A 13,745-nucleotide genomic window follows, 5' to 3' on the forward strand; every position below is an offset into this window, starting at 1 on the left:
TTTAAAGTTTGAAATTCACTTTGAATTCCTATCAATTCACACTTTAGTGAATGCGTATGGTAACATGGAAAACAAACAGTCTAGGGCCTGCATCAGGCAATGGTGACAGGTTTAAAACGTACGATGACAGAGAGCAAACTTTTATACGGTAATTTCAAAATGAAATACTGCACAATAATTTAACCTAAAATAGAAATTAAGTAAAAAAAAAAAAAATCAAAACCACAAAATGTTCCCAAAACCACATTACACTCAAAACAAACCCTAGATGTTTTAGATATTTCAAATTGGCTTAGAAACACAAACACTATTCACTAATACAAAATTAAAATCCGACCTGCAAAATTTAAGCTAAATCAATCAAGCTGTGCCTATAACAGTGTTGAATAATTGTTTTTCCAAATCAGTATTTTTGCCATAGCAATTTGCCGTTCAATTCCTTACAATCCACGGTTTTGTAAATAAAGCTTGAATAGACTTCAGTCACAAAAAGAAAGTAATAAGGAAAACATTTTATTGTATTTTTTTTTTTTTTTTTATAAATTAATGCTGGGTTCCAATGCCACTCCTTTTTGCTTCCTGATTCCTGACCTTACTATACAAACATGTAACTCTAGTATTACCCATCTTGTACTCACACCTTGTTAACCAGGGAGGAAAAGAAAAAGTAGGATCTAAAAGCACTTATTTGCTAATGTGCAAAATAAGCCGTTTACCATGGCTTTATTATGCAAGTCTTTTTTTTTTCCACCCAGTCAGTGTTGCTTTCTGCTTTTTGCTGCAGCATTTGCTTGTTTAAGCTGCAATGACGTCCTGTGACCACCGGGGGCAGTGCCAACAAGCTTTTTTTTTTTTTTTTTTTTTTTTTTTTTTTAAATATTTCAGTGCCTTTTTTTTTCCCTCCATGGTTTCTCCTCCTCGCTCTTGCGAGTAACTTGGCGTTTGGTCTCAGCAGCTTCCAACACGTTTCCTATATACAGAGAGAGATCGCTCGGATTGTCTCCCTCCATTAAGGACACATCGGGCTGCTCTTTTGCAAGCAGAGCACTGTGTAAGCTCCCACCCCCTCCCTTCCAAACTTTTTTTTTTTTTTTTTTATTTCTCAACGAGAACACCTAGCCAAGAATTAATTTAAAAAAAAAAAAAGGAAAATAATATCTTCCAGGGGGAATCACGAAAAAAAAAGAAAACAAGAAGATGGACATGAAAAGAAGAATTCACCTGGAGCTAAGGAACAGAACGCCGTCTGATGTAAGCGTTCTTTAATTCTTAATATTGTTTATAGAAATAGAACACATCTATCTATTTAATGGAAATGGCTGGGCTCGTCGCATAATCCCCATGAAGTGCATGCCTGTCCATAGTCATGTTATTATTTATTGCCTTTCTGCAAACTAACTGGGCAAAGAATGATGCCTTTTACTTTACTTTTAGCCTTATTCTTTGCCTAGAATTGGGACCACATGGGTTTGTTATTTATTTATTTAGACTGCCTTCTATTTTTATGGATCACCCACCCCTTGATAGAAAGAGTCGACTAAACGTTATTTGGCCACCCTTTTATTTATTTGTATTTTTTTTTTTTAGTTTTACGATAAATCAGATTAAGCTATATGTTGTGTTTTTTATGTAGATATTGCACATGAATGATTTTATGTCTTTGTATTTTTTGTAATTTTTTTTTATGGTTGGTGTAGGATTTGGCTTTTAACTACCTCTAGCCCCCAACAAAAAATACTTGAATCAAAGCAAAATTATTTAATAATTTGGAATGTTTAATAATAAATAGAAACATGATCGCATAGAAATAATAATAATAATACAATTTAAAATAAAACACTAGCTCCACTATGCTGCTTTCTAAAACAATGCTGAGTTGGAGAATGAGATTTTGTAAAACTTGACTTCTAAACCCTGCTTTTATTTATTTATTTAGGGGGGTGATCTTTTCAAGGAGGGTGATCATTCAAAGTGTGAGTGAGTTAGTTGCCAGTATGAAAGGAGGAGGTGGGATGGCGTTATGGAAAATAAGATTTAGATTGATGGTTTCATTGGTTTTCGGAGTTTTAAGTTCCCTTTTTCAACACCCTTCTTCACTGTTTTTTTTTTGATAGCACACTGGTAGCCATGTTTTGCAAATTTGTTGTTAACCGGTCGCCGTTTAGAGGGCTCTTAAAGCATGATTTTAAAGCCAGGGCTCCTATTGCTAGTTTAGCGCCTTTGATGTCTTGTTTCCACCCTTGCAGTCTATGACACCATTCTGTGGGCTTTGCTTCTTAAATACTGTCAGTTTCTTGTTTACAATTTGTCCTACGTTAGAAATAGGGTTTAGGAGTATGTGTTGTAACTCTGCTTAGTTATATTTCATTTTTTACTATAGGATTAAAGTGCAGTGTTATGATGGTGTTTGTCTAGGGGCAGAAGCTAAAACCCTCTCATTTTGCATTTAACCTTCCCCTTGTTAGCAAGCAGTTTGCAGATCAGGACTTAACTCTCTGGGTTTACATGATTAGCACAGTATACAGACTAACCCGAGAAGCACATTGTATTTAGAACTCGGTGAGACAGATTGAATGCACATGAACAATGCAGGGTATTTTAATATCTTCTCGTGGATGACCTATACATAACATGCAATGTGGAGGTTTAATTTTATGTGTTTACATCATAGACGTCAACAGTAAAGTTAGGTTTGGCATTAAAAATATTTGGGAAGATTAAAGTAATATGGTTGTGGCAAAATACAATATATAATTCACTTATATATTATTGCTCTGCACGGGAAGTGAAAGTGATTTTTGTGTACATGGAGACAGGGAGCTGGGGAAGGGGCATATCATGTATTTGAGGTATTCTGTCTCCTGGCAATGCTATAGGCTGTGTGTGGGAAGGTTATGGAAGTAGACTGCACTCCTGGGAGCAATACATAGAGGACCCTCCTACTGTGCCCCCACCCCCCATGGCTGTCTCCATACTGTGCTGCATCCCCCCCCAACGCTGGCTTCATACTGTGCTGCATCCCCCCCCAACGCTGGCTTCATACTGTGCTGCATCCCCCCCCAACGCTGGCTTCATACTGTGCTGCATCCCCCCCCAACGCTGGCTTCATACTGTGCTGCATCCCCCCCAACGCTGGCTTCATACTGTGCTGCATCCCCCCCCAACGCTGGCTTCATACTGTGCTGCACCCCACCCCCCAACGCTGGCTTCATACTGTGCTGCATCCCTCCCAACGCTGGCTTCATACTGTGCTGCATCCCCCCAACGCTGGCTTCATACTGTGCTGCATCCCCCCAACGCTGGCTTCATACTGTGCTGCATCCCCCCCAATGCTGGCTTCATACTGTGCTGCATCCCCCCCCAACGCTGGCTTCATACTGTGCTGCATCCCCCCCCCCCCCAACGCTGGCTTCATACTGTGCTGCATCCCCCCCCCCAACGCTGGCTTCATACTGTGCTGCATCCCCCCCCAACGCTGGCTTCATACTGTGCTGCATCCCCCCCAACGCTGGCTTCCTACTGTGCTGCATCCCCCCAACGCTGGCTTCCTACTGTGCTGCATCCCCCCCAACGCTGGCTTCCTACTGTGCTGCATCCCCCCCAACGCTGGCTTCCTACTGTGCTGCATCCCCCCCAACGCTGGCTTCCTACTGTGCTGCATCCCCCCCAACGCTGGCTTCCTACTGTGCTGCATCCCCCCCAACGCTGGCTTCCTACTGTGCTGCATCCCCCCAACGCTGGCTTCCTACTGTGCTGCATCCCCCCCAACGCTGGCTTCCTACTGTGCTGCATCCCCCCCAACGCTGGCTTCCTACTGTGCTGCATCCCCCCCAACGCTGGCTTCCTGCTGTGCTGCATCCCCCCCAACGCTGGCTTCCTGCTGTGCTGCATCCCCCCCAACGCTGGCTTCATGCTGTGCTGCATCCCCCCCAACGCTGGCTTCATGCTGTTCTGCATCCCCCCCAACGCTGGCTTCATGCTGTTCTGCATCCCCCCCAACGCTGGCTTCATGCTGTTCTGCATCCCCCCCAACGCTGGCTTCATGCTGTTCTGCATCCCCCCCAACGCTGGCTTCATGCTGTTCTGCATCCCCCCCAACGCTGGCTTCATGCTGTTCTGCATCCCCCCAACGCTGGCTTCATGCTGTTCTGCATCCCCCCCCAACGCTGGCTTCATGCTGTTCTGCATCCCCCCCAACGCTGGCTTCATGCTGTTCTGCATCCCCCCCAACGCTGGCTTCATGCTGTTCTGCATCCCCCCCAACGCTGGCTTCATACTGTTCTGCATCCCCCCCAATGCTGGCTTCATACTGTTCTGCATCCCCCCCAACGCTGGCTTCATACTGTTCTGCATCCCCCCAACGCTGGCTTCATACTGTGCTGCATTTCCCCCCCCCTCCCATGGCTGGCTTCATACTGTGCTGCATCTCTCTCTCCCCCAACGCTGGCTTCATACTGTTCTGCATCCCCCCCAACGCTGGCTTCATACTGTTCTGCATCCCCCCCAACGCTGGCTTCATACTGTTCTGCATCCCCCCCAACGCTGGCTTCATACTGTTCTGCATCCCCCCCAACGCTGGCTTCATACTGTTCTGCATCCCCCCAACGCTGGCTTCATACTGTTCTGCATCCCCCCCAACGCTGGCTTCATACTGTTCTGCATCCCCCCCAACGCTGGCTTCATACTGTTCTGCATCCCCCCCCATGGCTGGCTTCATACTGTTCTGCATCCCCCCCCATGCCTGGCTTCATACTTTGCTGCATCCCCCCCATGGCTGGCTTCATACTGTGCTGCATCCCCCCATGGCTGGCTTCATACTGTGCTGCATCCCCCCCATGGCTGGCTTCATACTGTGCTGCATCCCCCCCATGGCTGGCTTCATACTGTGCTGCACCCCCCCCCCACCCCCATGGCTGGCATCATACTGTGCTGCATCCCCACCCCCATGGCTGGCATCATACTGTGCTGCACCCCCCCCATCACAGGCATCATACTGTGCTGCATCCCCCCCCCCCATGGCTGGCATCATACTGTGCTGCACCCCCCCCCCATGGCTGGTATCATACTGTGCTGCATCCCCCCCCCATGGCAGGCATCATACTGTGCTGCGTCCCCCCTCCCCCCCATGGCTCGCATCATACTGTGCTGCATCCCCCCCACCCCCCCATGGCTGGTATCATACTGTGCTGCATCCCCCCCCCCATGGCTGGTATCATACTGTGCTGCATCCCCCCCCCCATGGCTGGTATCATACTGTGCTGCACCCCCCCCCCCCATGGCTGGTATCATACTGTGCTGCATCCCCCCCCATGGCTGGTATCATACTGTGCTGCATCCCCCCCATGGCTGGCTTCATACTGTGCTGCATCCCCCCCCCATGGCTGGCTTCATACTGTGCTGCATCCCCCCCCCATGGCTGGCTTCATACTGTGCTGCATCCCCCCCCCGGCTTCATACTGTGCTGCATCCCCCCCCCCCATGGCTGGCTTCATACTGTGCTGCATCCCCCCCCCCCATGGCTGGCTTCATACTGTGCTCCGCCCCCCCCCTACCCCCAATGGCTGGCATCATACTGTGCTGCATCCTCCCTACCCCCAATGGCTGGCATCATACTGAGCTGTGTCCCTCCCCAATGGCTGGCATCACACTGTGCTGCATCCCCCCCCCCCGCGGCTGGCGTCATACTGTGCTGCCATCCCCCCCCCCCCCAATAGCTAGCAGGCAGTATATGTACGATGCCACCGATGACGTATCAATAATAATAATGTCTTATGACCCACATTACGTAATAAGCTGTGGGTGTCGGTGTGAGGCTGTGCGACATGTAATGTGAGCGGGCTGGGACTGTGGCCGACATCTTCCTCACCTCCCCCTCCTCCTCCTCTTCCTCCCCGTCAGTCGGGCGGGAAATCTCGGGGCGGGGGCGGGCAGTATGTACAGAGGGGACAATGGGCGGAATGAGTCCCTGGATACAGACAGTGTGTGCGGGGGGCGGCCAGCCATGGGGTATCCAGCCACCCCCACCCGGTGCCATGTTGGGGGAGGCGGAGACAGCGCCATGTTGTCCTCCTGTCTTCCTCTCCCGCTCCATGCTGGCTGTGCTCTCCGGGCTCCTCCTGCCGTGCCAGCTGCAGTGCCCCCGGCCGGGCTCCATTATGCCCCAGCTGGGTGTATGTGTCCGGCATGGCGCGGGGTATCCGCTGAGCTCGCTTTGCGGCGACGGCGGCTTGTCATCCACCTCCCTCTCTCTCTCCCCTCAGATGATGTCCTCCTCCCCCCTCCTCCTTCCCCTCTGTCTATATCTGTCTCTTTGTCTGCTGTGCCTCTTCTACATCTCCCTAACTTGCTGTATTGTGAGCTAGGCTAGATGATTTGTATTTTCTTATTTAAACCATTTTTCAATTTAAATAAATAAAATTACGGCAGCACAGATACCTCTGAACTACATTCTCTTTGATAACGTGGCAGTACATCATGGTAAAGGTTTAGAAACATTTTGTGAGAAATCCATTACAGGGAACAGTTTTGTGATTTTTTTTTTTTTTGTGATGTGAATTCTGTCCTCCCATGTCTCCAGTGCACTGTGTTCTAATTAATGTCCCCAGATAGGACCTTTTGACGTCCCCAGTGCCACATCTGATCAGGCTGAGTTTGTATGTTTTGTATACAAATTACAGTTTTAGCACACAGTCATTTAAAAATTTCCTTTTTAAAGGTCCTATTCAGGCCCTCTGAATTAACTGGCAGAGAGCTGGTATTGAATGTTTACATGCAATTACATTCTAAGATTCATGGTGTAATATGGAATTAACTTGCCATCAGTGTTTTCACTTCTGGTGACCTGGAAAGTATACACAATTTGCACAAGGTCACAGGCAGTAATGCAATTTTAAGTTCTCCATCATCATAATAAAATGCTTTCCACATGTAGTTTGAAGGGATTGCTTAGCTAAAACATCACAGCTCAAGCATGCTTTGAATACAGTCAAAATCAACCAACTGCTATAAAAGAATAGAGCACATAGAACAAATTTTATTTTATTGTTCAATAGTACACATCATTCTCCAACTATTTCACGTCTATATTGAAATTGCTGCATTAATGTAGAGGGCAAGATATTTTTAGAGTAATTATTTAACAGATTTTATAAATGGAAATAAAAAATGCTTGTGTTAGTATTAACAGTTCCAGCACCTTTCCCCCTCCCCCTCCCCCTCTATACTTCCCCAAGTATAGCTACTAATAGGAAGCCGAGGAAAGTGCATTATAGGTTTCTGCAGGAATCTCTGATCTTCAGGCACCTAGGTAATAATCAAAATCATGTATTTATTGTAAACTATTCGATATACAGTAGCTTCCTGGATTATGTGAGGTCAGCCAAGAGTGTGTGACAATAGGGCTTTTAGAAGTGATCAAATGAAACCTACCTGAAGATGACTTGTGAGCTGCTGACAATATTGTTTTCAACCACCCCAATAAATAGTAGGAAATCCTTAAGATTTGGACAGTGAAGCAGACATGCACAATACAAATACTTCAGTGCTCCCAAGTACGGCTTTGAAACCTTCCCATTGTGAAGGTCTGCTGAATATATTGGAGCATTATGAATATTGATCATTCCTTTAAATTGTGTCAATAAAGGAATACCATCCAGTTGCATTGCATACAGTACTCAACAGAAAATAAGTATCCAACTTTAATGGCATTGTGGGTTTTTGTTTTTCTATTTCAACTGGCAGAAAATATGTCCATTAAGGGGGAAAAAAATAACATCACACTCAGTCAGGGATGAATAACAGTGTTACAAATGGCAAGCAAGAATATTACTGTCAGTTGTGAGGCATGCTGCAAAGGTGAAAATGCTCACTTACATAGTGGGGCATGTGGGAAGGTATACTAAAGTGAAATTATACCTTTCTCCAGTGCAATCTTTTGTCTTTATTTCCTGGCACATGAAACTTTAGGTTCCTCAATTGATATTTCCACTCATGCAGAATGTGATGCCATAGGCATCTATTGCACAAGAATATGCCAGTTCCTGTCAACCATCACTTGTGAACCATCAACCATCAAGTGAATGCTGATTAAACTGAATTGTTCATGATAGATTCACCTTCACAGGTTAATTCTTTTACCCAGTGCTTACGTCAAATTTTAATACAGAAGCGGTGAGAACATATCTCCAATCCAAAGCTTTTTATAGCGATGGGTAGTTTTCTTGCATGAGGATGTTTTAGCATCGTTTCTCTGAGTACCGCTTCACTCGAGAGGCCACTGTACACAAATTGGTATGTCACCTTTAGGGGTCTTTTCAAAGTATGGGTACACTTTTTTTTTTATTGTCCGATTTTGATACTTGTATACATAATACAACATAGAATCGCCTTTCATATAAACAGATACAGATAAATAAGGGACCAGGAGGACCCTGCATTCGTTCTGAAGTTCCTCAACCAGGTGCAATGATCAACCAAAAAAACTAACGCTAAGCGAGCACTCAATGGTCTCCAAATTAAGCCAATGTGATTTATTAACTTGAAGTAATATTAATAGCTAATGTTTCAGTCCAGGACTGGTCTTTCATCAGGAAGAAGTCTTGACTTTTTTAAGAAGCAATGGACAGATTTAAAAATAGTGAGGAATGGGTCAGATAACGGGTAGTCCAACCCAGTGTTCCATTAAAGAGTACCTGTTAATGTGCTTGTTGCACATTTTCTAAACTATACAGAATGACATTGCTGCACCTTTTAACTATTTAATATAAACCGTGCCTTCTCAGAGAAAAAGAGGCAAAACTTAACTTTATTCTAGTGCCGCTCGGGTCTGCTGACGCTGGCCCACCCCGATCTGCCTCCTTGGCTGAGATCAACAGAATTGACTACCTTTGTCAATCCAATGCTTTTCCATCGGGCAGCATTTGATTGGCTGAGAACGTTAATTATGATTTATCTCAGCCAAGGGGGCAGAGCCAAAGGACAGGTGAATCAGCATCTCCTCAGAGCTGCATTGACTCAATGCATCTCTATGGGGAAACGTTAACTTCTCCATGCAGAGCGTGGAGACGCTGAATGTCAGTGCTGCACAGAAAGCATCAGCCCAGGAAGCATCTCAAGTGGCCATCTGAGTGACTGCCACAAGAGGTGTTACTAGGCAGCAATGTTTTTGTAAAAATGCCTGCAGGGACTGTCCATACTCACCAGAACAACTACATCAAAGGAACACTATAGGGTCAGGAGTACAAACATGCATTCATGACCCAATGGTGTTAAAATCACTACTTGGGCCCCCTTACTTTATTCCAGTCTGCTGGTGTTGATCTCAGCCAATCACAATGCTTTGCTTTCCCTTAGGAAACCATTGGATTGCCTGAGGTAATTAATTCTGATGATCTCAAGGGGGCGGGGGTGGAGCCAAACACCACCCTTGCCTATCAGCATCTCCTCATAGAGATGCATTGAATCAAAAGGCAGTGTTTACATTAAGAAGCCTACAGGGACTGACTATAGAAACCAGAACAACTACATTAACTCATTTTATTTATTTTACCATTCATCATGCACAAAGGTCAGAGCTTAAAACAAATGTAGTTTGCAGTTAATGTGATGTTGATTTACTATACACTGAAATGTTGTGAACTGAAAACCTGAATTTCTAAATTTAGGGCAAAATATCTAACCTAGAAAAATTCTCCAACTGTGTGAAAGTATTAACCTGGTTATTTTAGGTTACATTTTGCGGCTTGATTTTCAAAACCAATACATATAAATTGGTACAATTAGCGATTTTTAGTGAGGAAATCCTCTCTAAAATGCAGCCACCTTAGGTAATTGTCATACTGCACCTTTTTGTGTTTTAGTTATTTATTTTTGTTTGTTTTCCATCTGTATTAAATGTAATAATCTATGATTTAAATGGTTACTCTAAGCATCATGAAGTGGACATAATGCCAAGTATACTCTAGCTCAGATCCTTGTAATGGGGCAAACCATTTTTTCCCCCTTACCACTATGACTTGCCTCCTGTTTCTGAGAGCTGGAGAAGCCTAAAGATGCAGTGGTCAATATTCATTACCTGAGAGTTCGGTCATTCATGGCACAAAATTGAAGTTAGGCAGTCCGGAACGTTGGTTACAACTCCAGCCGCAGAGGGGTTAATCTCTGAATGTGCTGTTTCAAAGTGAAACACTACACATACAGACTCCAGGCATAGTGACGACTTCAAATCGTTGAAGTGATCATGGCTCTTATGGAAACCCTTTTATTGTTTGGGTTGTACATGGTTATGTAACCTAAACAATCACCAGTGAAAGCTATCCCATCTGGATGTCATAAGTTGAAATCCACCATACTTTTAAAGAAGTCTAAATAGGCTTCCGTAAAGGACCACTCTAGGCACCCAGACCACTTCAGCTTAATGAAGTGGTCTGGGTGCCAGGTCCTTCTAGGGTTAACCCATTTTTTCATAAACATAGCATTTTCAGAGAAACTGCTATGTTTGTGAATGGGTTAAGCCTTCCCCTATTTCCTCTAGTGGCTGTCTCATTGACAGCCGCTAGAGGCGCTTGCGTGATTCTCACTGTGAAAATCATAGTGAGAGCACACAAGCGTCCATAGGAAAGCATTATGAATGCTTTCCTATGTGACCGGCTGAATGCGCACGCACATTCAGCCGACGGGGAGGAGAAGAGGAGGATCGGAGGAGGAGAGCTCTCCGCCCACCGCTGGAAAAAGGTAAGTTTTAAACACTTTCCCCTTTCCAGAGCCCGGCGGGAGTGGGTCCCTGGGGGTGGGGGCACCCTCAGGGCACTCTAGTGCCAGGAAAACGAGTGTTTTCCTGGCACTAGAGTGGTCCTTTAATAATTGTCTTTCTAAGAAGATGATCTATTATGCAAACTGAGCAGGCATAGAGAAGAGTTGAATATGGGAGTATGTACAGAAGATATAATAATGAGACTGCATGGATTCTACTTGCTAATATGAAAAATCATTTTGATGTATAGTTGGGGAGAGCGTTGTTTGTGTTGGGATTTTAATTTTGATCCGTGTGTGTGTGTGTGTGTGTGTATAGAAAATTAGAGTAACAATTGAGAAACTGCAATGTTTACATTGCAACACTAAGTCTGCCTCCAGTAGCGGTCTATCAGACAGCCACTAGAGGCGCTTTTGGGATGTTAACGGACATTTGGTCCGGTAACTGACGCTGGATGTCCTCACGCTCTGCACAAGGACATCCAGCGTCTGCCATTTCCCCATTGGAAAGCATTGAGCCAGTGATTTCTTATGAGGAGGCCTAATTAGCGCCCACTCATCGGGGGGACTTTGGAGGAGGCAGAGCCGTGACCCGGCGCCATAGGACAAGTAAATAAAGGGTTTTTAACCCTTTAACCCCTTAAGGACACATGACATGTGTGACATGTCATGATTCCCTTTTATTCCAGAAGTTTGGTCCTTAAGGGGTTAATCATCAGGGCAGGGGGAGGCAGAAGGGAGCTGTAGTGCCAGGAATATAGCTTTGTATTGCTGGCACTATAGTATCCCTTTAATGTACAAAATCCGTAAATAAAATGCGAATGGCAGCAGTTTATATTATAGAAAATATAGACTAATGGAGTGACTTGGGTATGTGTGAGTCTGAGTTCCAGTAAAAAGGTTGAATTTTTTTTCTGTGAAAGGAAATCTTAGAACCAGCAAAATGCTCATTGTATTTTGTTTTGTAGGTACGCGCGTGTGTGTGTGTGCGCCACAGCCATTAGTGTTTAGTCCATGCCTCCTCACACTCCACTACCTGTAGCATAAGAGCATGAAGTTCCTACGTCCTGCATTGCTTATTGCTAATGGAAAAAGCTATGAAACCGAATTAAAAAATGTTCATGACCTCTTCAGTATAAATATTAAATAAAACTCACTAAAAATAATCTAGCCAGATCCGAGCTCGACAAATCCCAGGCGCCTGGGATTTGTGTGCCCTTTTAAGCAACCATCCTGGCAGCCTAGGATGGGAGGCAGGCAGACGGTTAATGGAGAGCGTGGGCGGGCATGCGGCTCATGGACCATGAAGAGCTGAGGGATGGAGGCAAGTGGCTAACTGACTGAGGAGGTGGCAAGGGAGCTGTATTCTTCAAAAAATATGACATGATTCCGGCCCCAGCTCACTATACAGCGCCCGAGGGCTGAGCAGGGAGATGAACAGTACCGCCCCACTGGACCACCAGTATCCACTCCAGCTCTTCCAACAGGTAGGGAGGCCGGGTTGGGCAAATTTATATTAAATACATTATAACTTGTGTGTGTTGTTGTATCTGTGTGTGTGTGTGTCAGTGTCTGTGTAGGTGATCTTCCCCTCTCCAATCACAAGGGAAAGGTGTTTTTACTCATCTTTTTTCCCACACTCTGCTAGTCTCGCCACTGCTGGTTCCATGGCTAAGTTCATCAATCTTGACGCTTTCACCCAATCCCAATGCTTCTCCCCTTATAGAAAAGCATTGAGAGACTATTGTGCATGCACAGCAAAATGCGCCAATCAACATCTCGTAGAGATGCATTGAATTAATTGGGCAACCCTTACCCAGAAAGCGCCTCTAGAGGCCATCTGAGTGATTGCCACTAGAGGTGTTACTAGTGTTGTCTTTTTTTTTGTCTGAAACGACCGTGTTTACATTGACAAATGTGCACAGACAAGACTTAAGAAAAACTACCTTAAGCTTTAGTGGTTGACTATAGTGTGCCTGTAATAATTTTTTACTTTTTTTTTTCTTTTCTTTTTTTTGGATGTTGGAAAAACCTGGCTCCTAGATTACAAGCAAATTTGTCAAGCCCTGAGCTAGATGAACAAGCATATCCTCTCATTAAAACCTCATGCAAAATTATATTTTGGCATCAAGCAATTACATTGTCTTCATTGCTCTTAGAACACTTTGAAACCTAACCAATTGCCTTCATGTTCCATGCAAGGTGCAGAATAAAAAAAACACTTCACTTCAGCTTATTTGCAAGGTTTCCAGTAGCTGCTTATACTAGATCTGCAGCTATTGCAAGCCTATTTCATATATCCCCCCCAAAGAAAACACAAAAAACAAATCACTTGCATATTTTTCTTTGTAAGGATATTTCCCACCCTACTTTTTTCCCCTTTCATTATAATGTAGTACTTTTTAAAGTAATACTACATTAGTATAGTACTTTTGAAAAGCCTAGCCTGAAAACCCGGAAGAACAATGCAGTATAAAGGATTACTATATAGAGTGTGTTACTTTATAGAGCGTGTGTGTATCTCTCTCTCCTGTATTAGTATGTGTAGATAACATATTTAACATCTTTTCTTTGTTAAACTGGGTATTACTTTAATGTACGCTATAGTAGCTGTATAATTTGAGTTATGAGGTTGTTCCTTAAAAGCTGCACTTTCTGCAGTACTGAAGTCTGTAGTAAAGTTCAGGCGTTGGCTGTGTCATTAAAATAAGAATTAAAAAATATATATATACTTAAGTTAAACGTACTTTATACACATTTTCACACAAAGCTAGCTATCTGATTCCTGCACTCCAAATAAGTTAGGTGAAAACTGCGAAGCTAGTTTTATTTTATGTTTTTTTTTTTTCTCTGCATATTTTACTTCTTGGCCATGAAACAGAAGCTACATTGTTTCCATTTAAAGCAGGCATGAGAAATAAATATGGAACTTAATCTGCAGAAAGTTCTACAAGGTGGAGTTAGAACTCTGTGTACACTACTTGGAAACTAGCTTT

At 44.3% G+C, this 13,745-nt stretch overlaps 1 protein-coding gene across 1 annotated transcript in view; it reads left to right on the plus strand.

Moving 5' to 3' along the window:
• Positions 1-902: 902 nt before the first annotated feature.
• Positions 903-13,745, plus strand: part of ANP32B (acidic nuclear phosphoprotein 32 family member B) — a 59,215-nt gene continuing 46,372 nt past the window's right edge. Inside the window, exon 1 of the mRNA XM_063455286.1 lies at positions 903-1,251. Coding sequence (XP_063311356.1) covers positions 1,198-1,251 — 54 coding nt within the window. The 5' untranslated portion in view covers positions 903-1,197. The remainder of the gene's footprint in view (positions 1,252-13,745) is intronic.

This window comes from Pelobates fuscus, chromosome 5 (assembly GCF_036172605.1).
Source record: "Pelobates fuscus isolate aPelFus1 chromosome 5, aPelFus1.pri, whole genome shotgun sequence".
NCBI classification, from domain to species: Eukaryota; Metazoa; Chordata; class Amphibia; order Anura; family Pelobatidae; genus Pelobates; species Pelobates fuscus.